The sequence below is a fragment of the Apteryx mantelli genome, chromosome 3 (assembly GCF_036417845.1).
Source record: "Apteryx mantelli isolate bAptMan1 chromosome 3, bAptMan1.hap1, whole genome shotgun sequence".
NCBI classification, from domain to species: Eukaryota; Metazoa; Chordata; class Aves; order Apterygiformes; family Apterygidae; genus Apteryx; species Apteryx mantelli.
In genome coordinates this window covers 113,086,865-113,112,197 of record NC_089980.1, presented here as the reverse complement: position 1 = coordinate 113,112,197, position 25,333 = coordinate 113,086,865, and the positions used below count along the sequence as shown (strand labels likewise).

The window sequence follows — 25,333 nt, the reverse complement described above, 5'->3', positions numbered from 1 at the left end:
AACTACAGCGCTGTTTTTAAAGCATGAATGAAAGTTCAACACTCTAGTCTATTTCTTCAAGAGGAACTTCATTCTGGGCAGGAAACTGGACACAGAAGTACTGAAACAAACATTTATAATATTTTTGAACAAAACCACTGAATAAAGAAGACCTATTACTTCTTGAAGATCTTTCTCGCCATGACAATTCCGTCCTCTCTTTCCACAGAAGCTCAGAGATGTTCTTCCAATAAATATTTTCCTCCCCACTTTACGGATCATCTTCTTCACATCAACTGCCTTACTAGGTAGGCAAATACCATGGAAAAGGGTTTTCTAGGATTCTTCTTCAGCAAACAGCATGGCACTTGCACAAGACTTTTAAGAAAACCTGGGTTAGAGAGGTGCACGAGTCCCCTATCAGGCTCCTTCATTTTCAACAGTCATTATTAAATGCTAGGCATAAGCCTGAGAAAATGTAAACAATAGATTTCTAAAAGCATCTTGCATAAAGATGCTGCTGAATCTTAAAACAAAGTAGTACATTACGTACGACAAATTCTCAGATATGCTGCTTTTGTCCAGATTTCAGAGCAGAGAAAGACTAACGCCTTTTCCACCTACATTGCACACTGAGAAAGCACATTAAATTATGTCGGCAAGTTAGTCTGTATTCAAACAGACCTTTCTCCAATTTCATCAGCAATTTGCTTGAGCAAAAAGAGTACAAAGAGTGTTGTCATTACACTTCCTATTTAACACTTCTTCCCTCCCACCAAATCAAAGTTCAAACTAGAAGAGGTGATTTTGAATGTCAAGCTTATTGGCTTTTTTCCAAAACAAAGGCTTGCATTTTGGAAAGGAGAAGATATATCAAAGAACTTGACTACTTTTGTTTGTTTGTTTGTTTAATCCTTTTGCTGAACAAACCCCAAACCTGAATGCTGTGTGCAAGGAAATCACTACGGGGCTCATTAAGGTTCATAAAGTTCAGGTCAGGTCCAGATTCATCCTCTATCACTTTCAGGATGGGAACTATTCCATGTAGTTAGCAGAAATAAGAACAATTTACATCATAAGAAAAATGGAGCAGAAATACCCAGGCACCTCCAGAGGCCTATTAAATTCTCAGGTGAGCTGAATCTCTCCTGGGGTGACTCTCACTCCCCCCTGCCCAGACATGCAGCTCACAGCAAAGAGGCTTGTGTCTGCCCAGAGGAATCCTAGCCACAGCAACACAGCCTTATGACTTGTCTCCCGCTTCCATTACTAGGAAGTAAGTGCATGAAACAGACTGCCCCAAGTGGGTAATTTAAGCAACCACAGGATCAGGGTTTTCCCCCTTCGGACCAATTCTCCAGTGAGGAAATAAATTAAATGAGATCTAGACATAAATACAGGTATTTATTTTCACCAGGAGAAAAACTGTCCGTCTGCTTCTAACACAAATAATACCTACTTCCCTTTCCACTTGCCCAAATACACCATTAGTGTGTGCTTTAGAACTCAGAATTGATGCTTTAGTTTATTGCTACACAGTGGCATCACTGCTTTGGAGGCAGTTACATAGAGTTTGGAATTAGTATTTGTTATAAACAAATAATTGGGGAAGGTGGACACACAACATATCCTTGGTACGTACAAGTCCTATACACATGTTCCTTTTAAGGCATAGACCCTTCTACTCCTTTTCTGCCACGTACATGTGCATGTACTGTCTCACCGTGGAGCCCATGCAAGCAACCTGCCCCTCATGCTTCCTCTGAGCATTGAGCCAAGCAGCCGACCCTAAAGTACAGGCTCCTCCAGTCCCTCCCATTCTCCATGGAAAGCACTGAAAAGCTCAGGGTACATTACCGGTCTCCAGCCCACAACGGATGCGGGCAGATTCCACCGGGAGGATCTCACCCATCTCGTCGATCAGCTTGCCACCTAGCCCCTTCACAAGAGCCAGGTGCAGAGAACCATACCCTCCCCATCTCATGGATTTTTAACATTTGTCTGCTCTGTTCATAAAAGGCAACTCAGGTGAGGTGTCCAAAAAGGTGAGCATTTCTGAACGCTTCTGCAGGAAGATGTGTTTTTACAACACACTTCAGCTTTGCTGTGCTGTTTCAAAACGCAGCTGTACTAGAAGATGCTCCCCCACAGCACTGTGCCACTTTTATCCACAGGCTTCATTTTCTGTGGAAGGAGGTGCAAGAACACCCAAACACCATGATCGAAATTACCTTTTGCCAATGAATGGCTCAACTCTGGCGCTCCTTGCCAGTGCCAAACTCCCTCAGGCGGCAGGGCCATTGCCCTTTGTCTGTTACTGACAAATTCCTTTTCTCTTTTAAACCCAGTTACTTCCTTCTGCCTTAAAAGAGCTGTATCAGGTTCAGTGAAATCAACTAAATTCAAGTTTGGAATGTTTGTTTAGTAGGACCAGGGTAAGGTCTCACTTTTTTTCCAGCAGAAAACTGGGGCCGAGTTTATGGGAACTGGCATATTCATCTATTGCAAGTGAAGTACTGAAGTGCAAAAGAACTGAAGGAAGCTTCAACTTACTCCTTTGCAGAGGCAGGGGGTGGGGAGGGGCGATGTTGTGAAAACTGAGTCAACTGCATCGATACTGTTTCCTTAAACTCTGCTGCTGGCTATCACAAATACTTTGTTAATCTGTCTGTGAAACCAGCTTTGTCATAGGCAATACTGTCTTAAATATGTCTTCAGATCCTATATTCCTTACCAAAAAAAAAAAAAGAAAGAAAGAAAGAAAAAAAAGAAAAAGCAGAATATGTTGTTTCTCCTTAGAAATCATTAGGAAACCTTAAAAATTTTCACTGAAGTAGATCCACATTCTATTTCATGGTGAACAATGCCAAGATGCAACTTTGAAGCAGGACAAATAAACACTATGTAGAAAACAGATCTATTGAATACCTGTCACCAAACAGAAGATTCCCCCAAATTTGACAAAAGCAAAACACAGACTGAATGCAGCCAATCTAACAGTCTAGTCTGTTTCTACTTCTCTCTTTCAGGCCAAATTCCCATTAACCCTCAATGGGAACTGAGAATGGGGCTGGAAAGCTAGACAGCAGTCCAACAAAAGCCTTCTAAAGGCAAAAATAAATACCAAAAAAAGTCTCCCATTGACTTGGGACTTTCATCAGTCTACCACTGACTGCAAAGGAAAGTGCTTTCAGTCATTCCTTTGACGCCAGTATGAAGCAAATGAGTAGATGACAACAGCAGCATGGCATCAAGATGAGGCTGTAATATTTTCACAGTAATGCCACATTCAGCACAATCTTCAGAAAATGTCTGATGAATGCCCCTTCTTCAACACTGCTCTTTCACTGCAAAATTGCACCGCTTTGCTTTTTCTACCCACTTTCATAAAAAAGCTGAATCTAATAAAAGAAAAAGTTAAAATTTAAAAAAGTTCATTATAAAAGTTTATCATATAAAAATGCCAATCCCCCTAAGCCATATATACAAAATGCATCAGATTTATGAAAATAATTGGACCCAGTTATATAACAATTTTATACAAAAAGGTACAAGACTGCATTCAAATACAAATAAAAATAAAAAACTTCAAAGTGTCTCACTCATAGAAGATCTGTTTCTTTTAAATTTACAGGTTTACAAAATGATATCAAATTGTTTCATGTTAGTCACCATTTCATGGGAAATATGCACTGGTTCAGAGCGTATTTCCATATGTCACCGGTGAGCACCATACTTTGAAGACCAGTCAATACGCCCGTGGATTGGCTGAGCTGGTGGTGGAAGAGGCATTAACCTTGGTGTGCTTTTTGAAGGCGAATTAAATGATGGTTGTCCAAGATGGGGTCCTACTGACTTCAAAGCAGCATAATCTACAAGACAAAAGAAAATATCTGGATATAAAGGTTCAGTGACCATCTATCCACATTAAAAAATAACTGGTTGCAGGTCTACAACCTCATTTCTTCAGGGAAGAAGCCTCCTTTTTGAACAGAATTTGCGATGTGAAACAATAGTGGGTCCAACCTCTAAAACCTTTTCAGACTAAGTGGCAACAGACAAATTAGCGTACATCCTTCTGCATCTGCTGTGAATTCTGTGCCAGCTCTCATACCAGCCTCTAGGTTCCACTGAAATATACTCATCAGATAAGAGCTGCACATAAACCTACATAATTCACTAATCAAAGTAAAACTAAACCTACTCCTTCTCCATAAAAGTTCTGAAAGGTCATGATGTGCAGCCCTAGTCTCTCAAGTATTTACAGATAATGTAAAACAAAGATATGTAGTTTAGTGCTGCATATATACATCATTACTAGAGAAATGAGGAAGAGACCAAGATGACTTCAGTACAATACTTACTAGAGGATGGATCCACAATTGGTGCTAACTGAACCCTCTGTCCAGCAGAGCCTACTTCCTTCTTCAGAAACGAAGAGATATAACCACTAGTTAGACCACTTGATCCTATGGGCCCTGCAAGAAATGGCAAGGAACACTTGAGGTCAACACAATGGATCTCTCATACTATCAAAGCTTGTTACAGGTCTACTGACAGCAGTTGACAAATGCGTGCATTGGTGGGTCATATTCAAGACCAAGCCAGATTATATATTTACAGAAACAAGAACTCCACTGAAACCACTAGAAATCTGTTGATCCTTTAGGCCTTTGTTCAGGAGACTGGCAACATCAGACTACCATAAAGACGAATGGAAAACAGGTATAAATTGCACCTCTAGAAGGGTAATTTCTGCTTCTCCCCAACATCCTAACCTTAGAAATATGCTAGCACCATTTTTCAAGGTTTCTTAGAACTTTCAAGACTTGGCATTCAGCTGGAATTTTTTGGTCTGACTTTCAGCAACTCAGTTCTGAGAGCGCAGTCACTCTTGGTGTCTAAGCTGGATGCAGTGAGTCTGGGGCTCTGACACCAGACAAAGCTCTTACCGAAGCCAGAATCTATTTACTTCAAATCAAATAATAGGGATTTAATACCTGAAATATCAAATGCCAAAAAAACCTGAAGAAAATTTGAAAAGTTTCACTTTCTGTCTGAAATTTTTAAAGCTACAGTTATTTTATTCCACTATTTTAAACATTAACTAATTAAAAGACATTTGATGATAGATTTTATTTATTTTTTCAAATGGCAAAAGTCATGCGCACAGCTAGTTCAGTTCTTTTTCAAACCAGACCAGCTTTCCCCTTTTGTGACAGTAATTTACGCAGCAGCTGGGTTAAAAGAATTTGGAAACCTGAAAATATGACTTACAAGAACTGACAAAGGAAATTAAAGGCTAGTGAAAGTGTTTCAAGTTGAACAGACTTAAGCTGTCCATCCTTCTGTATATGTGGTACTTCAGACTTTTTGGAAGTCATTAGAGGAAATGACTGTTTGTCAGTTAAAATTAATCCCCAAGTCCAAGGAACATTGCTCTTTACTGGTTTTGATGGAAAGAACAGACACAGTAGCAAATATGTTTGGAGATGACAATGTGTTAGAAATGGGTGACCCAAAATACAGCTGACTGGAATTATAAAGACACCACCTATTAGCTTTTCTCACAGTGTTAAGCTCAGCTTCTTACCTGAATTCATCCTGTTGATACTTCCTCCCAAACCTGAAGCTTTCCCAGGCAAACCAGAACTAGGCCAGGGATTAGATGGAACAGACTCTTTGCTTGAAGTGGAGACTATGCTATTCCTTGTGCTTATTCCTATAGGAAAAATGAGGAAGCGAGTTTATCATCTGAAATCAGTTGTTATACAGGCTTGCATGCATTCAGTCTGATGCACAATCTTAGAGCAGTTGTTCAGTTCAGCAAACTTAACTAAAAATCTTTCATTCTACCATGCTGCCTCTGCATTACTGCCTATTCTCTCACACATACTGCTGTGACTATCCATAGGCTCTGCTCCTGCAAGGATACTAGTGGAAAGAGTTTCACTAGCCTCAACAACTGTTTATGTCAAGAACGGTAGAGCAGGATTCTTACATCAGGACATTTACATTCAGAAATACTATGAAGTCACAGAAGGTGAACCGTGCTACATAGGTGAAAATTATGTTTTCTGTTAAATTCATCATGTCACAAATTTTAACCTTACAGTGACAAAATACCATGAGATTAAATAATGGTAATTGCATTTCTCATAATTTTCATATTCTTCTCTGGTGCCTCTACTGAAACCAAGAAAAGTTCTTCACACAGATTTTACAAGCAGTTTGCAGTAGAGTTCATATGTCATGTATTAGTTGTATTTGATATATATACACCATATTTAAGCAGAGTATCTAGCATGGAAGGATGTGCTCACAGTTTGTGGTAAAGCAAAAGCAGACTTGGGATCACCGGGTTTTACAACCTTCTTCAGCGACACAAGTATTAGCTACCAAAACTCTACTTCAATGGTCCAGTTTTGAAAGTGTCTGAAATGGTAAACATTACAGCTACACACCACTTGTGTGTCAGGAAAAAAGACTAAGTCTCAGTCCATCATCATATTCCCTTCCTGCTAACTTAATTTTGGAGTATTTACACAGCAAGTTAATGGATTGCTAACAGTGGCTTTACAAACAAAAATTATGAAAGAGGATACATTTTCAGACAGCTCATCTTCAATACAAGGAGCTATGCTCCCCCCCCCGTACTAGATTCTGCCCCAGTGCTGGTGTCAGTACCGCAAAGGTTAACAGAAAGACAGGCATGTGATTCCTCTACAGAGACACGGAGTTGTATTCTGTTTAACTCCAAGCCACATCAAAGTGTATTCCCACTAGCTGTCATGTAACATTTGCTGTTCATGCTATTATAAATTCATGAGATGGACAAAAATGCCCTCAGTTTTTTTCCAGACTGGAAGACCAGTCTTACCCTTCTTTGGGAAGCAGGGAATAACTTGGCTCATTAATGGATGTTTTCTAACACACTTAAAGTATAAAAAGAGTGTCTGGTAGAAGGAAGAAATGCCAACAATCCTATCCTTTTCCTGTAAGCAGGATTTACCTCAGTTTCTAGCCCGCTAAAGTATACTTTGTATTATGACCATTTACACTAGCAGGAAAGCTCTTGCTTCCCTCATTTTCCTTAAGCAGTACTCCCCCTCTACAAGCTCAAAAGGATAAAGCTTAATGTATTAATGACCATTTCATTCTGCCATTGGAATTACAGGAAGAAAAAGAAATATATATTTTTTACTAACCAGGTAGATACCTAGAATGTCTCAAGTAGTGCTGCTTTGCTGCAGAAACTCGCAATGTGGGCGTGTCCTGCCTTGGAAAGGTAGCATGCGAAGGTGCACTGCTGCCAGAACCTACAGCATCCGAAGGCTTCAGGTCCAAAATGCTTTCAAATCTATAACCCAAAAATTGCTATGCTTAGTCCAACACTTATAGCATATGTTTATCCACAGTCGGCCTTCTCTCCTCCATCCCATCTCCAGGGATCATTTCCTCATATTGTGTTTGCTATAGCATAAACACACAGACAACAGGAAATATTTTCAGCACTGAAGCCATTTAAGTGCTCCTGAAAATCAGATTTGAGTCTCTAAGTCCCTTTATAAAAATTGCTTTGTAAGTTTTCATCTACTGTGTCTGATTCAGTGAAAGTGCAGCTTAGTCTCATCCAAAACAGTTTAAATGTGTGGAATATGTTAAAATAGTTCATACATGAAGTAGAAAGTATATATTCAGAGATTAATTTGGGAAGACTCAAGCTAAGCATGATTTTCAGAGGGGAAAATGGATATGAAACTGTATAGAAAGATGCTTAGTCTATGAAAGAATATGCTGCTATCAGAAGAGTCAGCATGAAAGCAACAAGAAATCAAGACAAAGTAGAAGAGAGAAAAGTTGTATGTCCTTTACTAGGCTGGATATATATTTCTAGATGTGTAGAGATCATAAAGAGCAAAGACTCTGAAAAAAGAGGTGAAGCTTAAAGAAATGAGACCAAACAGCATGCTAACATAAGAGAAAACTTACCTACAAAGAGTTTCATCGTTCTGCCTTATCTTGTTTTTCAAGTCAGCTCTCATGAGGGAAGAGCTGAAATCAAGATCTTCCAAGTCATCCCAGGCTTCAGAGCTCTTCACTGTTCTGGCAAGATGTCCCCACCTTCGCCTAGTTTTTGGCTGAAGTTCACTATTTATGTTTTCAGCCCCACCAGATATTTTCTGTTATAATGATTAAAAAGAAACAAACTCACACACTTACACCACAGACGTAAGGATATACGATAGGAGTAAAAAGAGGATTTTTTTTTACCTCAAAGAATAAGAGTGATAATAGAGTCATAACAACAGAAATCTAACCTTTGATTTAACATATTAAGAACACGATCTATAGCCTGTAGACTATCTGCTGTCTTCTGCATTTCATCCTATATTGAAGTAGCTTGCACTGACAGGAGAACAAGTTTCTTATGTCTCATTTCCAATTCTATTTGTTTTTCACTATACAACTTCCAAAAAATTACCTCATACTTGATTTTTATTTCTTGACCCATCTTGTGAGTGTAAAACTGCATGCATGCTCATGTTTCCACAAGCCTGAGCCTAGGCATTTTTAAAATGCATTTTTTCCTACAGGACATTGCAGGTGCAAATTTGGGTCTCTTTTGCCATTTAAGTGCATTTGTACATTTTAACTTTGGGCAATTTGGTACATGCCCAGCACACACCCTACTTAAAACCTGTCTCTTAGCAGAAGCATTCACACTACGTATTTTATTCATCTGTCTTAGGAATCCAGTCTCCTTGCATAGTCAACAGAAACAGTAAGTTCTTATTCTGAAGGAAAAATCTATTGCTTTCCATTGCCTGTAGAAGAGCCCAAAGAGACTAATCTTTTTAGTTAATCATTTAAATTAGATGCCTGAAATAGACTAAGGGAATAGCTCTCATTTTTCAAAACTATTTAGCCTAATATTTTTCTCCCTGGAATCAATTTCGTTAACATTCTGCCCACTCAGCATCATTATACTCATGTAAAATCAGTGTCATCCTTTAAGTCTGCTTTACAGTAAAAGGACATGTAAAATGGCTTTGAGAAATAGACCTGCTTGTTTTATGGCAATCAGACTGAAATTTCATTTATTTATTTATTATTTATTCAGAATAATTCAGATTATTTATTCAGAATAATTTCCAGTTTATAGCTACTCTTTATTCCATTTCCTGTCTATTTAGTAGAGCACAAGGACTTATGCAAAAGAACAGGAAAAAAGAATGCAATTAATGACAGATGAGGCAACACATTCAGAAGTATACCTTATGCTAAGTTGACCTTTACCTGCTGAGGGACCTTATTGTGAATTGCAGGCAGCAGCACCTGGTTAGACTTGTCCTCCCGTAAATGGCTATTGTGATCAGCTCCAGAGGTGTCCGTCTTATATGGATACATCAAATGCTGAGAAGGCTGGCTTTGCTGAAATGGTCTTGAAGAAATGCGCATGTGGGGTTTTGTAGGGGGTTGTGCTGGAGGGACAGGTTTAATATGATGGAGAGCTGATTTATCATGGAGTTCCTTCTGTTTTCCCAGTTCCTGAATGCCCAGGGAATGTCCAACCTGGAAGTATGGGTATCGAAGTGCCTAAAACATAATAAGGATATCAGGATTCAACTTAGGAAACCAAAGTTTCTACCTTATCCTAGCCCTAAGGAACAGTACTTTTCCTTTTTCAAGGATAGGAAACAGATAACACAAGATTCCAGTGAGCATAATCCACTTCAGAATTAGTCAATAGTGCTGTAATAGTACAAAATTCCAAATAGATACCAAGTTATTAGATCTCCTGCTGACACAGAGAAAAGGAAAATGTTCCCCAGAATTGAAGAAACTTAACTATAGATATGCACCAACTAAAGACACATTTCACTATGTGAGATGGGTGAGTGGGGGGGGGGGTAGGTGGTATATAAACACATGCACACCTGTCATCACAGCATCAGAAATCAAGACTGGAATGATCCCAGAGATCTCATCTCTTCATACTGTCTTGGGGCTGGAGAATGGAAGTGAAGCAAACCTATTCCTTATGAAAATCAGTCTCTCTCTTTTTTGGAAGATAAGTTGGTAAAAATATCTTTGCCCTGCTTCACAGGTAATTAAGTAAAGGCAGTTCATCTTTGCCCATCTTGCTGCTTCAGGTGTACTCATTCTGCTTTCCCAAAGAGCTTTCATTGTAAAAAGTTTCTAAAAACTCAGATTCGTTTCTGTATTTGGACCTTATTGCAAAACAGATGTTAAGTACTGTTTGCTAATGGCTCTTAATACTAAGTTAAATTCACTATTTTTGTTCTTTCTCACCTTTGAAGGTTCTTCTTCTATTTTACCTTTTACCTGCTTTAATTAGCCTTAAAGCTTTTTATTACAATTTGTGCTAAAGGTCTGATACAACTATAGAGGTTCAAATGAAGTCAAGTACTGGTACTGTCAGAGGTACTGAAGTCAAGTCACATTTGAACCCAAAGTCACAGCTGTTTGCAAAAGGTGCCCTACTTATTTCATTAGTTGGGTACTATCTCTATAGTATGGGTATCTGAAATCAGTAGCTACTGCCACCAGAATCAACCAGACCATTATATCTGCTATACTGATGACCTGGGATATGTTTTTGTATGGGATGTTGGGATATATTTACAGTGCAATCAAGTTGAGACTGCCCTGCAAACTGCCCTGCATAAGCTAGCTTTATCCAGGCAACATACATATCAATAGCAATGAAAGAATGACATCATAGCTTCAACATGGGCTATTCTCCACACATTATACCTTTACTCTGTTGTTATTCACAAGGACTGGGTTATATGCAATTCAGATGTACTTAAACACACTGCAGTCATGCCTTTGATCATTTTATCATTGAGGACACATCCCACACAACTGATGTTGCAGGCAATGGATTGATTATTCCCCTGTAAATACTCCCCTTATCTTGCAAAGTCTTCTTGGCTTCTGCTCATTTCCTAAACTGACACCTTCTAAGAACTGGGTCCCTGAGCAACCATGAAATGACAGCCAATAAAGAAGTGACTTGTGGTGAAAGGAAGAGTCATATGCAGAAATGAGGAAACAAAAAAAGGAAAAAAATCTCCAAACCTGACTAGCTGTTGGCCGCTTTTTGGGGTCCCATTGCAGCATGTCTCTCATGAGCTGCACTGCTTCACTGCTGGCATTAGGTATGAGGGTTTTTAGGTTGTTAGGTACACATTGAGGCCAGCGAAAATTCATGGAGGATGCAAGCTGGTAGCCTTCAGGCCAGTCATTCTGGAAGAAAAGAGATTACTGATCACAAAGCTCAAGTGTAGAACATCATAGCTCCTAAGTACACTAGCATATATTTTCATATCAATAGTAGATTTCATCCAGCTATCCCAGACTATTTTACAGATTTCACCAGACCTCAAATCTCTAGTGGGAGGTAACAGTCTTGCTTTATATTTGACCAAGTCAAAGTCACAAATGAGATCAGGAGATAGAAGTCTTGTCACGCTTCCGATTTCTAGCCACTTAAACCAAAACAGACATCAACATCCAAGAGAAAAATGAAATTTCACTCTCAAAATAAATCACACACTAATGACTTTTTTTTTTTTTTTTTTTTACACTGTTCAGGGGTATATTTCTCCTCTCCTCTTCTAACCTTCAGTTTCAGTTTTTAAAAGCATAATTATATAATGCTTATTTCACTGAAAAATAAGTTTTAATTTTTTTTTATCAGATCTGAGATCAGTGCCATATAATAACAGTAAGGGTGAAAATTGATAATCAAAGTGCCGTACTGTATTGTAGAACAGCTCTGCTGTGATTGCAGTGTGGAATGAGCACTGTAGCTACCTTCTTTGGTGTCCCCAAGACTTGGCAAATCTTGAATATAGTATCAATTTCACTGGCACCTGGGAAGAGAGGCCTCAGTGTGTAAACTTCTGCCATTATACAACCAACAGCCCAGATATCTATTGGAGAACTATAGCTGGTGGATCTCAGAAGGACTTCGGGAGCCCTATACCTGTAGAAGAGAAAAAAAAAAAAAAAAAAAGAGGAAAAGAAAAAGAAAACTAGAAACAAATCCCAACAATAAACACAATTCAAACAGAGTCCCCTCATACATGAAACCGTTTGGATCTTCATTCTTTGCTAAGGACAAACATCCCTTAAGATGCTCTTATCTTCTCCTACCCAACATGTAGAAATATATATATATATATATATATATATATATATATATATATATATTTTTTTTAAGAATTAAGAATTAGAAACTACATAAGCTCTTGTAAGCTCTCTTATGAGAGAGCTGACATGCAGCATTTCCAGCCTGTCGCACCTGCCTTGTCAGGGCCCCTCTTTGTTCCTATGCTGCTGCCATTTGTAATCTGTCTTGCATTAACTGAAACTTTTTAAATTAGCTAAGCTTAAACAAAAGTTTCATAAAGAGGAGGCATCAAAAGTGATATTACATTCAGCACAAATTTAACACATCACTTCTTTAAAGGCTTGATTACGAGACATGCAATTTCATACAATGTAGGTGAATACCCGCACTCACCATCTTGTGGATACATAATCAGTGTAAGGAGGCCTAGATCGGATTTCTCGGGCTAAGCCAAAGTCCGCTATTTTCACAAGTTCTGGTCCCATGCAAAGGAGGTTTTCAGGTTTCAAGTCTCTGTGGAAGAACCCTAAAATTGAAATGAAATATTGATGTGCATTGCAATGTCACATGCAGCTGTAGCCTTAGTTTTCCACCTGGATTCTTTTGCTTTAGTTCTTACTGCTAATGTTTGAATAGTATAACACAGAAGTTCAAAGTCTTACATAATCAACAGAGGCAGTCAGTAAAATAATTGTTTTGTCAGACTGAAGAAGAATGTATGCAAGCTGACCATCTTATAACTATTCAGAGCATCTGATCAGGTAGCTTTCTTTCAAATGACACCTCCTTAAAGGAAAGCTAAATCTACACCATTTTAATACTAGCTTTATTCTAATTGTGTTGGAAACTGTGCAATGAATCAAAAAGTTTACCTCAAAGTTCTTTTAAACAAAATAGAAATAAAAATAAATGAGGTAGGGTTTTTTTGCACTTTAAAGCTTTTTTTTTTTTTCAATTAGCTGGAATGCAATGAAAGCTGTTTGTCACTCAGACATACTATTTTAAGCATATCTTAAAAAGAATGTGCCTTTTATACATGTATCTGTGTGTACCTTGAGGGGAAAGAAGAGAATAATTTATTCTTTATTCCTAATCTCTGGGGACCCCTAAGTCTATAAAGAAATGTGCCCGTTAACATCAGATGAGTTTTAAGAAGTGGCCAGCAGCCGGTTTTAGAAAGTGGAAATCCACTGAATGGGAACTAAGCCAGCATCCAAACTAAAATATCATGCAGCTGAAAAAATGCAGACACCTGCTCTCTAATGACCTGCTCAGTATTTTCTGTAATCTGAATCTCTACTGTAGTACCATTCTTTTGATCCCTCCCTTTAATAAAGGTACTAAAGTACTTGTTAATGCATTCTTTTAAAAAACTTATACAGATACTACCTTGTTCAAATTGAAAATGTTGCAGCTAAAACAGCCTACCATGCTTATGGATAAATGCAAGTCCTTGCAGGATCTGATACATAATATTCCTAACTGTAGATTCTGGAAACAGTTTGTTTCTGCAGGAAAAAAGAAGAGGAGGAAATAAATGTTAATGATTAAGTTAACACATCAGCTTACGCAAGCTCACAAACCAAAGGTTAAAGCTAATAATGACAAGAAAATGGTGACATACATTTTTTATGTGCTCTGATATAGTTTATTTCTCCAGCAAAACTTATGCAGTTTGTAGAACTGCCATATTATGTTATGGTAGACTATGGGGGACAGTGAGTTAAAAGAAAAAAAACAAACAAAAAACCCCCACAACAACAACCAAGAAAACTGGTGAAACTGAACAAACTTTAAAATGAAATGGGCATCAGGCATGTTCCTCAAGACAGCGAGGGTTCATGTTAATTAAGTATTTTTCTTGCACAGTTTCTTCTGTGCATTTCTTCCTTTCTTGTAAAGACACTTACAGACCACATATTTGACTTTCCTGTGTTATTATCTAACAGCTCTTTCCTCTTCTGTTTTCTGAAAAACAATCTCCCTTGCCCTCAGTGACAAGAGGCTCTTCTCAGACAAGATGATCGGTGACAGCAGGAGGTTTTACGACAGCCCCTTTTTCTGGGTTAAACAACCCTATACCAGACGCCTCTGCGCATTCCAGAACACAGCAGAGAGGATTTGGGGGAAGATTAGAGACAATTTTAATCAGAAAGAGCCTAACAGTGAATGAAGAAGGAGGCCTGAGCCTTCTTCAATTTCCTGAACTTGATTCCTCTCAAAAAACATGATCATCACATATTTTACAAGTGAGATCAGAGACTAGAGTCAGATTTTTGTACTCGCTTGCTTGTTTTTTAAGCTACAGCAGAAAAAGAACCAAGTTTCCTCTCAGTCCCTTCCAACAAGACAGACAATTTTAACTATGACTTAAACAAATAAATCACATTTTTAAAGATTTAACTTACAGAATGTCTAATTAGTTTGAGCTTATCTAAACTGTAACAAATATGATACATAGATGCCTGTGAAAGTATGCTGCCTTTCTAATTTTCATAAGGAGGTAGAATATATCAAGCATTTCTAAGAAATTTTGTGATACATCCTAAAGATAAACTGGCTTGTATGTTATAAACTGGAATAATTTTCTCAAGTTCATCATTTCATATAATTAACAATTGGCATCTAAATCTACGTGCAGAATTTAGTGAAAGTTGTTCTATACCTGTGTATGTATAATAAGTATTTATATGCCTAAAAAGATATTTTACAAAGTATTCACAGAGATATACTGTAATAAAACTTGGCTAAACAAAGTAAGATTATTCTCTCCTAGGATTCTATGGTCCAGAGAAACTAAAAGCCTTCTTCAGGGAACACTTCAAAGCAGGGACCTATTTCACCCTTGATTATACATTTGAGGATTCTGTCATGAGCCAAAGGCTAAAATTAAGGCTTCGGTAAAATTAAGACTCTATTAATACTCAAGTTAATATCAAAGACCTAGATTTTATTGAGAATATTAACAAATAAAACAGACAGGCTTTGGACACCTCAGTTCAAATTGCAAGGCAAAAAGTATCTTAGAAACAATCCAGAATTAGGTTCCTCACAAACAGTATTTCAACTTTTTTTTTCTTTTAAGGCAACGATATGGGAATAGGTAGTGATACCTGCCTCTAGTAGAAAAAGTGCTGGTGGTTTGAGCACTTACCTAGAAAGGTCCAAGTTCAGTGCCTCCGCAGCCTGAGAGGTGTTAAAGCCCACAACTCCTAACTCTCAAAAGAGTACCCTGCCTACCTGTCAGGCTAATCTGGGAAGAGATACTGGAAGCACTTTTCCAGTGGTGGTTTAGTATGGAAGTGGGGAAGATAAGCTCAAAGGAGACAGCCACAGCTCTTACTGTAGTATACAGCTTTAAGTTACAGTGATCTCGGCCTAAACAGATGACTCTGAGTCCTTTGAGAAGTAACAGGTATATTAAAAACAAGGAGAATGAGCACATTACACAAGTATTAATTTATTGCAGGAACGTGTGATGCTCTTACATACCTTTCTTTCATTAACTGATAAAGGTTTTCCTTCATGTATTCAAAGACAAAATAGAGATGATCATTTTCCCTGATTACTTCTTTCAGTTTTACTACATTAGCATGGTTTAATTTCTTCAAAGACTAGAAGTAGAGAACACAAACAGGATTTTACAAGGGTTTTACTCTAAGAAAAAAGAAAATACTATTTCACTAATGCAGAAGATTTCACTAATGCAGAAGACTTTCTTCAAGAATTATTTAATTTTTAAAATAATCAGACAGCTCTGAGAACAAAGACCAGATTTTCAAATATTAGCAGTTATATATACAGTATATATGTAAAATGCACTGACAGTCTTTCAAAGGCCAACTATCTGGCACCGTAGTAGGAACAAGAACAATTGCATTTTCTCTCTATGCAACTTCCCACTGGCAGACTTCACATTCCTCTTGTATTCTCACTGGTGATACTCAGGTTAGACTCAGGACAAAATACAGCCCTGAAAATTCTCCCCCAGGTCTTCATTCCCCCCTCTTTTTAGACTTTCAGTGTGCTCTTCATTCATTCTTGCTGTAGCAACAGAGTAAAAATACATGGCACTGGAAGAAAAGTGACCTACGCTTTCTGCATCTGTTTACAACAGTAACAGCAAGGATTGGAAATCATGGGAGATCCTTAAAGCACGTACCTAAAGCTTTCATGGTGGCAGAACTTCATGCTAAATGTGTCTCCAAACCAATTATCCAAAAACAAAAAAAACTGCATATGCAGGGGTTATTGCTGAGCAAAGGGCATGTGTTCTCATGCCCTAAAAAGCACACACCAAAGCAACTCCAGGCTTTGTGATTGGAAAGCTATTATATTGTGTAGACTGCCAGGAGATACTCTCTCACCACCTACTGCAAGAAGGAAGAAGCTCTCTACAACCAAATGATTTTTTTTTTTTTTTTTATATACAACTACAGAATAGCATCCGATTCAAATGCAAATCCAGGAAACAGAACTATTAGTGACACATTCCACAGTTCATTCTGGGGGGAACTTTTTGATACAAGGGGTAGAAGTGCAGAGAGGGCTTTTCTAATTTAATTTTTAAGTCAACCATTGAATGAAACAAGCACCTTAACCTCTCGAAGGTTCATGCATTCCTCCCAGGAGTAAAACTTTCTCTTCATTCTACAATAACAGAGAGAAAAACAGTAATATATGGTCAACACCAGCTACAGTCTGAGATCCACAAGTCTCATTACAGCTTAGTGATTCAGTTTCACCATCTAAATATAAGGAGTCATGGTACTTCCCTTGTCAAAAAAACTTTACATATCTAGACAAGGTACACTGTAGTAGAAGTAAGTAGCATTATTATTATAAAAGATTGTATTATTTTGCACATTTTGCAAAAAAGTCAGAACCTTTAACCAGTCAGGACATGCTATTTTTCATTCCAGTATATAACCCAGTTGGCTAGAGCCTAATCATAAAAAGAACAAGGGTGAAAACAGTTATGAACAAATCAGATTAAGTTTTGAAACAAATCTACAGAAGACTAAAGTCAAATTAAATCACTTTACTTGGTCTCCAATTTCATCATATTCTTCCTGCTCCTCTCCTCTAGATCTTGAAATTTCCATAGCTTTCTCCTGTACAGTTGCATTTCTTCAGTTTTCAGTGCTCCCAACATTTATCTCTCTGCCTTGCTAGTTACACCTATTACACCAATTGCTTTTCAAATTTTGCCTCTCCTTTCAAGCTATTAAGAAACACTGCTCTAACAAGAACAAACTGTTTGGTGGACAGGGCATCTGTTTCCCCCCCTCCCCCCAAGCCAGAATGCAACTGTGACCATAGTATTTCTGCATAAAGTGTGGTCATATTTGTTCAAACTTGATTTATTTTGATAGTTCACATGTCTCAGTTCTTTCACACACAGTTCTATGCTTTAGGACAGAGAGAACCAGAGCTTGTGTACATACACACACACACGGCAGAAGAGCACTGGTTAAACTTACAAAAATACCTGACTGCTTAGAGTCTGGATTTCAGTGGGAGTTAGGCAACTTTTGAAGATCTGACTCTCTGCCTAACTTTAGTAAGAAATCAGTGTTACTTTCTATAGTAGGAATTTTCCAATTTGAAATCTGCTCTGACTGAGTAGCTTAAGACGACTGTCACTGTCTTTCATTTCATGTAGGGTTATAGATTTTTTTGGGTTTAAATTGGGTTCTTTGCAATTACTGTCTTGTGCTTCCAGCCACCATGCCACATTTGTTCTTAACAATGGATTGGCATTGAAATGTAAACTAAACAAGTATCTTCTTCAACTGCAATGGTTTGTTCTGAAAGCTTGCGTTTCCACCATAATGCAAAATGAAAATCAAAAGTGTCTCTAGTAAGGTTTGGAAAAAGAAAAATATCCTCAGCACAGAGAATTTAGAAAGTTGCTGAAGCCAGCTACTGACTGCTCATACAAAACAACACTGTACTGAACATTCTTTCGACAAGTATGTCCCGGGGTCATAGCTGGTTTTTCAGGAAAGCGTCTGCAATACTTTATGGCTGTCTCTTACCATAACAAGGACAAGTTTGCCATTTATAAATTGAGGTCATTGCTGAAGCGGCAGAGAGGGAATGAGAAAATTAAATGGATTTCTCAAGGAATTTAAAGAAAAATTTAACCTAAAGAGAGCAATATGTGTTAGAATATGAAGACACAGATAATGGACAATGAGATCCACTGTGTTAATTACTGCTGCAATACTGACATCAGACGGGAAATTAGACCACGAAATATATGTTCCATTTAAGCAACAGGGAAGGGGCTGTAGATTCTAAAACATCACTGCAAAATACAGTATATAATATAGATAATGCACATTTGACTGCATGCATTATCTGAATGCTATTATGTTAAGTCTATATATCTCACCCTTTATTTTCTGTGCGGCTTTGGAGGATACAGGAAACTCCTATTGGGGTAGCACACAAAGCTCAACCCCAAAAGTGTATGCTGCATGGAATCTGAAGTACACAAACCAGCATGACCAAGAAATGCAGACCACAGAACAGAAAAGTCTGGACTATATCCTGTTGAGCAATAAATGAAGATACTTACTTTTTAATGGCTATTAGCTCCCCGGATTCAATGCTTCTCCCTAGGAGGACAGAGCCGTAGGTCCCATCGCCAAGCTGTCTGATAGTTGTGTACCTATTCATGATGAGGAAACTTTAGCTGCAAGCGCATTTCAGTCCTTAGTGATTCTTGTGTTTCTCCTCCGAGTGTAACCAGTTCTTTCTGTGGCAGCATAAATACAGAGCACTCAGGACAGTGTGAATAGTTGCAGGAATCATGTTTTCAAGACTTAGCCTTTGGTCTGAAAGCACAGAACATAATCCATTTGATTTTTGTACCCTTTTGAGATTGCTTGTTTGCAGTCTCCATTCTCCTCCAAGAGATAGTTCTTTTAAGCTATACACAAACACTTGTCTTGACTTCCTATCAGAAAGGGACAACTTGTATCTGGATGCAACTGGGCATGTTCCGCAGATTCCCTCTAACACCAGAGGCACTTTACAGGAAGCATATAGGCAGCTCTGACGGGAGATACTGTTACTGGAAGCAGAGGATGAAATGTCACAGCTTAGAAAAAATAGTCTGTTATCAGAAAAATGAAGCACTGTAGTAAGATAGCAGAGCATCTGCTCTAGCCAAATTATCAGATACGTAAGTCACCACCTCACAGGTCACACTGCAATCAAGGTAAAATAAACCAATTTTCCCGACTTTCAAGAGGCCTCTGTGCCAGACACATAGCCATATGTATTCTCTTAAGCAAAATCTCTATATTATATATAAAAATATTATACTGTCAGATAAGACAAAATATATTTCAGGACAGTAGTCCTGAAGCTCTAAGAATAACAGATATATCACATTATCTATCAGACCCTTTGTCCTGACACTGCATGAACAACAGAATGCTAGACATAAAGCAAGAAAGTTCTCATTCACTCAATCTAATTCCTGCTAATATTTCCTATGCTTTACACTATTTCTGTTACAAGGAACAAATGTGATCTATGCTGTATAAATTAATCACACACTTGGAATAAAGGAGAATTCCCCTGTAGTTTGGGTTTGGTTCTTGCTTTCTTTCTTCTCCAATACTGCAAGGACAACAATATTTGCAGCTAGTGACTTTTTGTCTTTTGTAAACCGTATTTCAGCTACACTTCAACATTTTTCTATAGCAGCCTTAAACCCCTGCATTTATCTTGCCTTATCTGGCAAAGCCAAATTACAATTTTTAAAGTAATGGGATGTTACTTGAACTTTATAATTGACATCAACGCAGAACCACAATTTTGTTGATGGAAACATCACTGCCAAACGTACTATACCATTAACTGAAGGTACTAGGAGCACAAGATGTTGCCAAGATTCCTCTTTCTCAGTTTTATAAGCCTATGAGTCCCACTAACACTGATACAGGAACAAACAAACAAATGAAAATCAGGAAACATGATGTCAAAACACCATTTGTCAATTTTATACATCATGTATGAAAAAGAAAGAGCAAGTCTCTCACATTTAAACACTGGGAAGCATCCTCTAGCATATCAATTTCTCTCCACATGCTATAAAGAATCATGTCCAAGTAGCTTAAATTAGAGTCCTAATCCCACTTTGTGGGCCACTTGCCAAGGAACACCGAGCCTGTCCACACGAATGGCATTTTATAAGGCTTTTCATTATCTGTTTCTTTTTGACTAGTTTTCCAGTTGTGCACTGGCACAGCATAAAGCTATGTTTAGGCAGTGATCGTATCCAAGTTAAAATGCTTACTGAATTCTCTTCAGTCTTTGCACAACGACTAGATAGTAACCTCAAAAGCCTGGGCTTCCAGACCTTTAGTCAGATCCTTACTGCAAATTTCCAATAATGATAAAACACCACAGAGTATCCCAGTCTGAAAATGTGGTATTTATTAATACCCAAACAGATTATTTTATACAGTACAGAATGAAACAGATGGGGCTTGTGGATTTTTCAGCAAATACTCTCCTAATGAAAGTGTTCTGAGATTGTAATCCCAGCAGATACGATGGCTCACAATTCACAGAGCATTATGCTGCTGCTGGCTTACCACTCACATAACCCTTCCCAAGGGACTGTGACTCTGGAATGGAATAGCATCTTTGCCTTATGTCGGATAACCACAGCGAACCAAAATACGCATAACACTGTTAGCACATGACATCGCTAGTAATAGCCAGCAATGGCTATCACGGATAGATCATTTGGCTGATGTCTCTAGAATAGATAAAGGTGTGAACATATAACTGCCTATCCCTCACCAGGGATATTAATTGAAGCCCCCCTCCTTTCCCGAGCCACTGATTTTCACAAAACTTGTAAATTATCTTTGAGATCCCAGCTCAGCTGTCAAATGTGACCGAAACAAACAAATTCAAATATTGCTGGGGGAGAAAAGGAAGGCAAGGAAACTAGAGAGGAAAAAAATAATCTAAAATAATAAGAAAAGATTTAATGAGGAATGCATGTTAAAATACACTCTAGGATGCACAGAAGTTAACAGGACTCCTATGGAAGCACAAAACCACTTGTACAAAAATCCACTGGACAAAAGCTAAATAACATCTTTTTTTGGTTAACTAAATCAGTATCATAAAGCTGAGCTTACCAGTGCAACTGTTCTTAAAATTTAGCTTCCTTTGCAACACTTATGTTCTGTGTTTATCATCTTGTAGTTCACCCTGAACTATTGAAATAAACTAAACCCTAATCCTGCAGCCTGTTTAATGTCAGTGGAGTCCCCCTGAAAAGAGCGCATGGGTCTACGACAGGCAGTTTCACATTGTCACAGTCAGCTTCACATTATTAGATTCACCTTCTGGCTTCCATGATGTAAATACTAACTGAAAAAATGGCTTGGACTGGAAGAAAAGAGTGCATTAATGTGATATGTGCTAATTTGTTACATCAAATTGAGAAACAGCCTTGAAACATCCTGGACTGTGATGTGTGCTAATTGGTTACATCAAAGTAAGAAACAGCCTTGGGAACATCTGTGGGAACATCCTACATCCTGTGGTGGGGGCATGTACCCTGCCTGAGATAAGGGAGTTGAGATAGCGAAGTGGCAATGTTAGTTTAGATAGCCTAATATGGTGATGGCGATGTCACACAACTGTGAAATATAGCACGACTTTGAAAGTTGTAAAATATATGCGTGACCTGAGGGTCACCACTCACAATGCAGAGGGCTGAAGAAGACCCCCTAGCCGGCGCAACCGCAGAAGTTGCGGGAAGTGCCACATATACCCGGAGCTGGAATTGCATATAAGGAGACTGTGAGGGGGGGATTGCGCGCGCCGTTGGTGGAGCAGGAGACTCCCCGGCCGCCCAGCGCTGTTTTGCTTACTTGTGACTTGCTCAATTATTTTATTAAATTGGAATTTATGCAACCCGGCCCGAGTGGTTGTCAATTTGTCACGTTTACCTGTAACATTAACACTAAATAGAATAAAAAAAGCTTTATTTTCACAATATTGTAAAACTGTTCCCAAACCCTCCTATCTCACCTGTAAACAATTTATTCCACACAAGTCAACTAGCAAAGTCCCTCTAAAAGCAAGCCTCTCTGTTATGTTAAGGAGACTTTGCAAGTGCAATGCAAAATTACTATTTTAATTTCTATACGCACATGGGTAACCTCGCTGGCGTCTGAAGGGCTGCAGGGCCGAGAACTGAAAGCTGACAAAACCGGAGAAACGCCAGCACTAACACCCACCAAGCAGCTTTTAACCTCCGTGCTGTGCGCTGGCAGTCATCTAAAGATATTAGTAGCAGCAAGCATAAAGAAAGGTGCGGTTTAAAGAGTAGTTTTAAACTGACCTCCGTCTGGCTATTGCTTATGATTGTCAGTAAAGGGTTCTGCGGTTCCCCACAAGAGGGAGATCAGCGTACCCGCCACGGCAGGGTCGCCCCGCGGTAAGGACCCAGAGCGTTTGCGAAGCTGCCCCGCGTGGCCGCAGCCTGCGGGCACTTCCTGGCCTCCCGGCCGCCGGCGGCTGAGCAGCGCGGCAGGGCGGCCGGGCGCCACAGGCCTTATAAGCGACAGCTCAGTGGCCGACGCGCGGTCCCGGCGCTTATCCGCGGGAGTAATCCCGCTGATGCAATTTACTTAAAGAAAAAAAGAAAAAACAAGAAACAAGAAAACCCTCCTCTTATGTCTAAACTTCTCCACCCTCGCAGTCACGCACAGAGGCAGGCCCTTACAAAGGGCGAGGAAGTCTCACGACGGGCACTCGCAGCACCGAGCCGTACTCACGACGGACAGGCATTGTTCCTCCTTGAACAAAAGCGGGCGGGAAGCGCGCGGCGCTCCTAACGGCTCGGCTCCGGCAGCAGCCGCGGCGCCGGCCCACAGAGCCGCGCCCGCGCCACGGCCGCGGCGCCGCTAGCCCGCCGCCATTCCCGCCGCGTTTCCCTCTCAGGCCGGAGGAGGTCGCGCGACGCGGGGGGAAATGGTGCCCCGGCCCCGCGGGCAGGGCAGGCCCCGCCGGCGGGCCTTCCGTCAGGGCGCGGGACTTAACCCCCCCCCGCCCAAAAAAAAGAAAAAAAAAGAGGGCGGAAAGGGGGGAGAAAAAAAAGAGGCCGGGAAGCAGCACGGCGTAACCCCCTGCCCGCCCCGTGCGGCAGCCCGGGTCGCGCCCCGCTCCGCGGCCCAGCTCCGGCCTCCTCCGCAGCAGGGATCAAGGCTGAACGGCATTTCACCGAAACTAAAAAATAAAAATAAAATAAAATAAAATAATCCCTGCATAACTGCTCTCCATCGCATCTCCAAGAGGAGTTTAAACAACCAAACAATACAGGAATACAGCAACATTACTGTAAATCGTTAACAAGTGGCAAAAATACATAGGTTTTTACCATTACCGCTCAGGCCTCCGTCCTCCGGGAGCTTCAGCTGCATAGTTCTGCTCGCAGGCTCCAAGCTTTCGGCCGCTGGGAAGGAGGCCTGATCCTTCGCCTCCCGAGCACCAAGGCTCTCACTGGCTCTAACAACGTCAAATTAAGTCATGGGGGATGGAAGGGGGAGGGAGAGGCAGAAAAAGAGAAATGAAGAAAAAAGTCGGCCCCAGGTAATTAATCATCACATCCCACTGCAATAACAATTCTGTAAGTCTTAGCTTCTTTCTACACTTTGTGTTCATCTAGGTTTTAATGGTAAAAACAAAAAGATATTTCCCAGGGCTTTACAAGGCAGAGTGAGCTGGTCTTGTAATTCAGGAGCATGCCACAGCTCCTCCTCTTGGGCAATACTTTATGTCAGGGAAAAGATACACCCCCAGAGCAAAATAGAGGCTCGTCTTTGGAACATTTACATTTGTTAAATAAAAAGGAGAACCCATAAAATTAAGAGTTAAATTCCCTACTACAGACAGGCACGCCTAACTCCCAGTGAAACCAGCTGGAGCAGTGCATATTAACCCAAAAGAGAATTCAGCTGTAAGTCATCCCTATAACATCTTACATGCATATACATGTATTTACACCCAGCCTGATGACAGTTATAGTACCGTTTTTCCATTGTTAAAGGCAGAGCTTCTTCATTTCCAAAAGAAGAGAGAAACAATCAGGCAGGGAAACGGCCTGACAGCTTTGACTCTGACCCCAAACGAGAAGACCCATTAGATGTGTCCAGCCATGGAACTGCTCATGGTCACCCCATCTCAAAACCTCTGCTACGACGCTACTGTCATCTCCACCGTTCACCCCCAGTTGCTCCAGAGCACAAACTGCGTGAGCCTGCCCAGACCCAGGCGCTTCCTGACCCTCCAGTCCCCCTCACCCTAGAGTCACCCCTTCCCTCACCTCCAGCAACTCAGCAAAGGAGCTCGCAGCCCTGCCCAGCCCAGCCCCCTCCTTTTGCTCGTAAAAATATTTAGGGTTGTAGCCATGGATAAGGGGGTTAACAGGGGAGTTGTGTATACATACTCTGTCTCTATTCCCCCCCCCCCCCAAAATAAGATTGTAATTCAGATTAAGGAAAAAATATTTTAGCCGTCTTTAGAAAATCTTATAAGGTATACAGATAGCATGTATTAAATCTCTTCATTCATTGTCGAACTGGATGGGCAGGACACAGCATAAGATTCATTTGACTTTTGCAATGCTATTATATGCACAGCCACAGTGCTACGCACTCCTTTGTGTATCCAGTTTTTCATTTATCGGCAGTAATAGCCCCAGCCTGACCATAATTACACGGGAAACCTCTACGCCAACACTGAACCACAGCTCCTGCTAACCTAGGGCTGAGGGGGTACTTACACATTTTAAAGAAAGGGTCTCTGAGTATTTGTGCTGAACAAGCAGGGACGTTTCAAAGCGTCTGCACACACCATAGCTGTGCGCGCACTCGCCAGCAATTTCGCAGGCGGTGTGCCCGGAGCCAGGCCTGCGGCGCCGCCCGCCCGGGCCCGGCACTGCCCTTGAAAATGGCGCCGCGCTCCCCGCGGCGCAGCAAGCACCATTGCTCCTGCGTCCGCGCCCGGCGGCCTTTAAAGGGCTTTACCACGTGCCCCAGGCGCACGAATGGAGACTGGCGGTAAGGGACAGCGCACCGCCCCGGCGGGACTACACTTCCCAGCAGCCACTGCTCCGCCTCCGGGTTTGATTAGCCTGGA

At 40.1% G+C, this 25,333-nt stretch overlaps 1 protein-coding gene across 11 annotated transcripts; it reads right to left on the bottom strand.

Annotated features, from left to right (window-relative positions):
- Nucleotides 1-781: 781 nt before the first annotated feature.
- On the bottom strand, nucleotides 782-25,130 carry CILK1 (ciliogenesis associated kinase 1). Of its 11 annotated transcripts, none has more exons than XM_067294182.1 (15): nucleotides 24,978-25,130; nucleotides 23,574-23,701; nucleotides 18,732-18,990; nucleotides 16,741-16,795; nucleotides 15,638-15,759; nucleotides 13,574-13,653; nucleotides 12,539-12,671; nucleotides 11,827-11,998; nucleotides 11,089-11,256; nucleotides 9,280-9,579; nucleotides 7,972-8,162; nucleotides 7,188-7,339; nucleotides 5,573-5,701; nucleotides 4,344-4,457; nucleotides 782-3,851 (listed from the first exon to the last, which is right to left on the bottom strand). In XM_067294182.1, the coding sequence occupies exons 3-15, from the start codon at nucleotides 18,830-18,832 to the stop codon at nucleotides 3,697-3,699; spliced, it is 1,872 nt and encodes a 623-aa protein (XP_067150283.1). In that variant the 5' UTR covers nucleotides 18,833-18,990; nucleotides 23,574-23,701; nucleotides 24,978-25,130; the 3' UTR covers nucleotides 782-3,696. The 11 variants fall into 11 exon arrangements, with proteins under 11 accessions (XP_067150283.1, XP_067150290.1, XP_067150286.1 ...); XM_067294189.1 differs by having other exon boundaries at nucleotides 18,732-18,911; XM_067294185.1 differs by having other exon boundaries at nucleotides 23,580-23,701.
- Between the last annotated feature and the right edge of the window lie 203 nt (nucleotides 25,131-25,333).

Bases quoted from the DNA above. Each gene is read 5' to 3' on its own strand.
- CILK1 (XM_067294182.1), bottom strand. From the start codon at position 18,832: ATGAATAGGTACACAACTATCAGACAGCTTGGCGATGGGACCTACGGC. The intron at 7,340-7,971 runs GTAAGTTTTCTC...TTTGGGTTATAG, and splicing joins AACGATGAAACTCTTTGTAG to ATTTGAAAGCATTTTGGACC. The intron at 3,852-4,343 runs GTAAGTATTGTA...TTTGTCTTGTAG, and splicing joins AATTGTGGATCCATCCTCTA to ATTATGCTGCTTTGAAGTCA.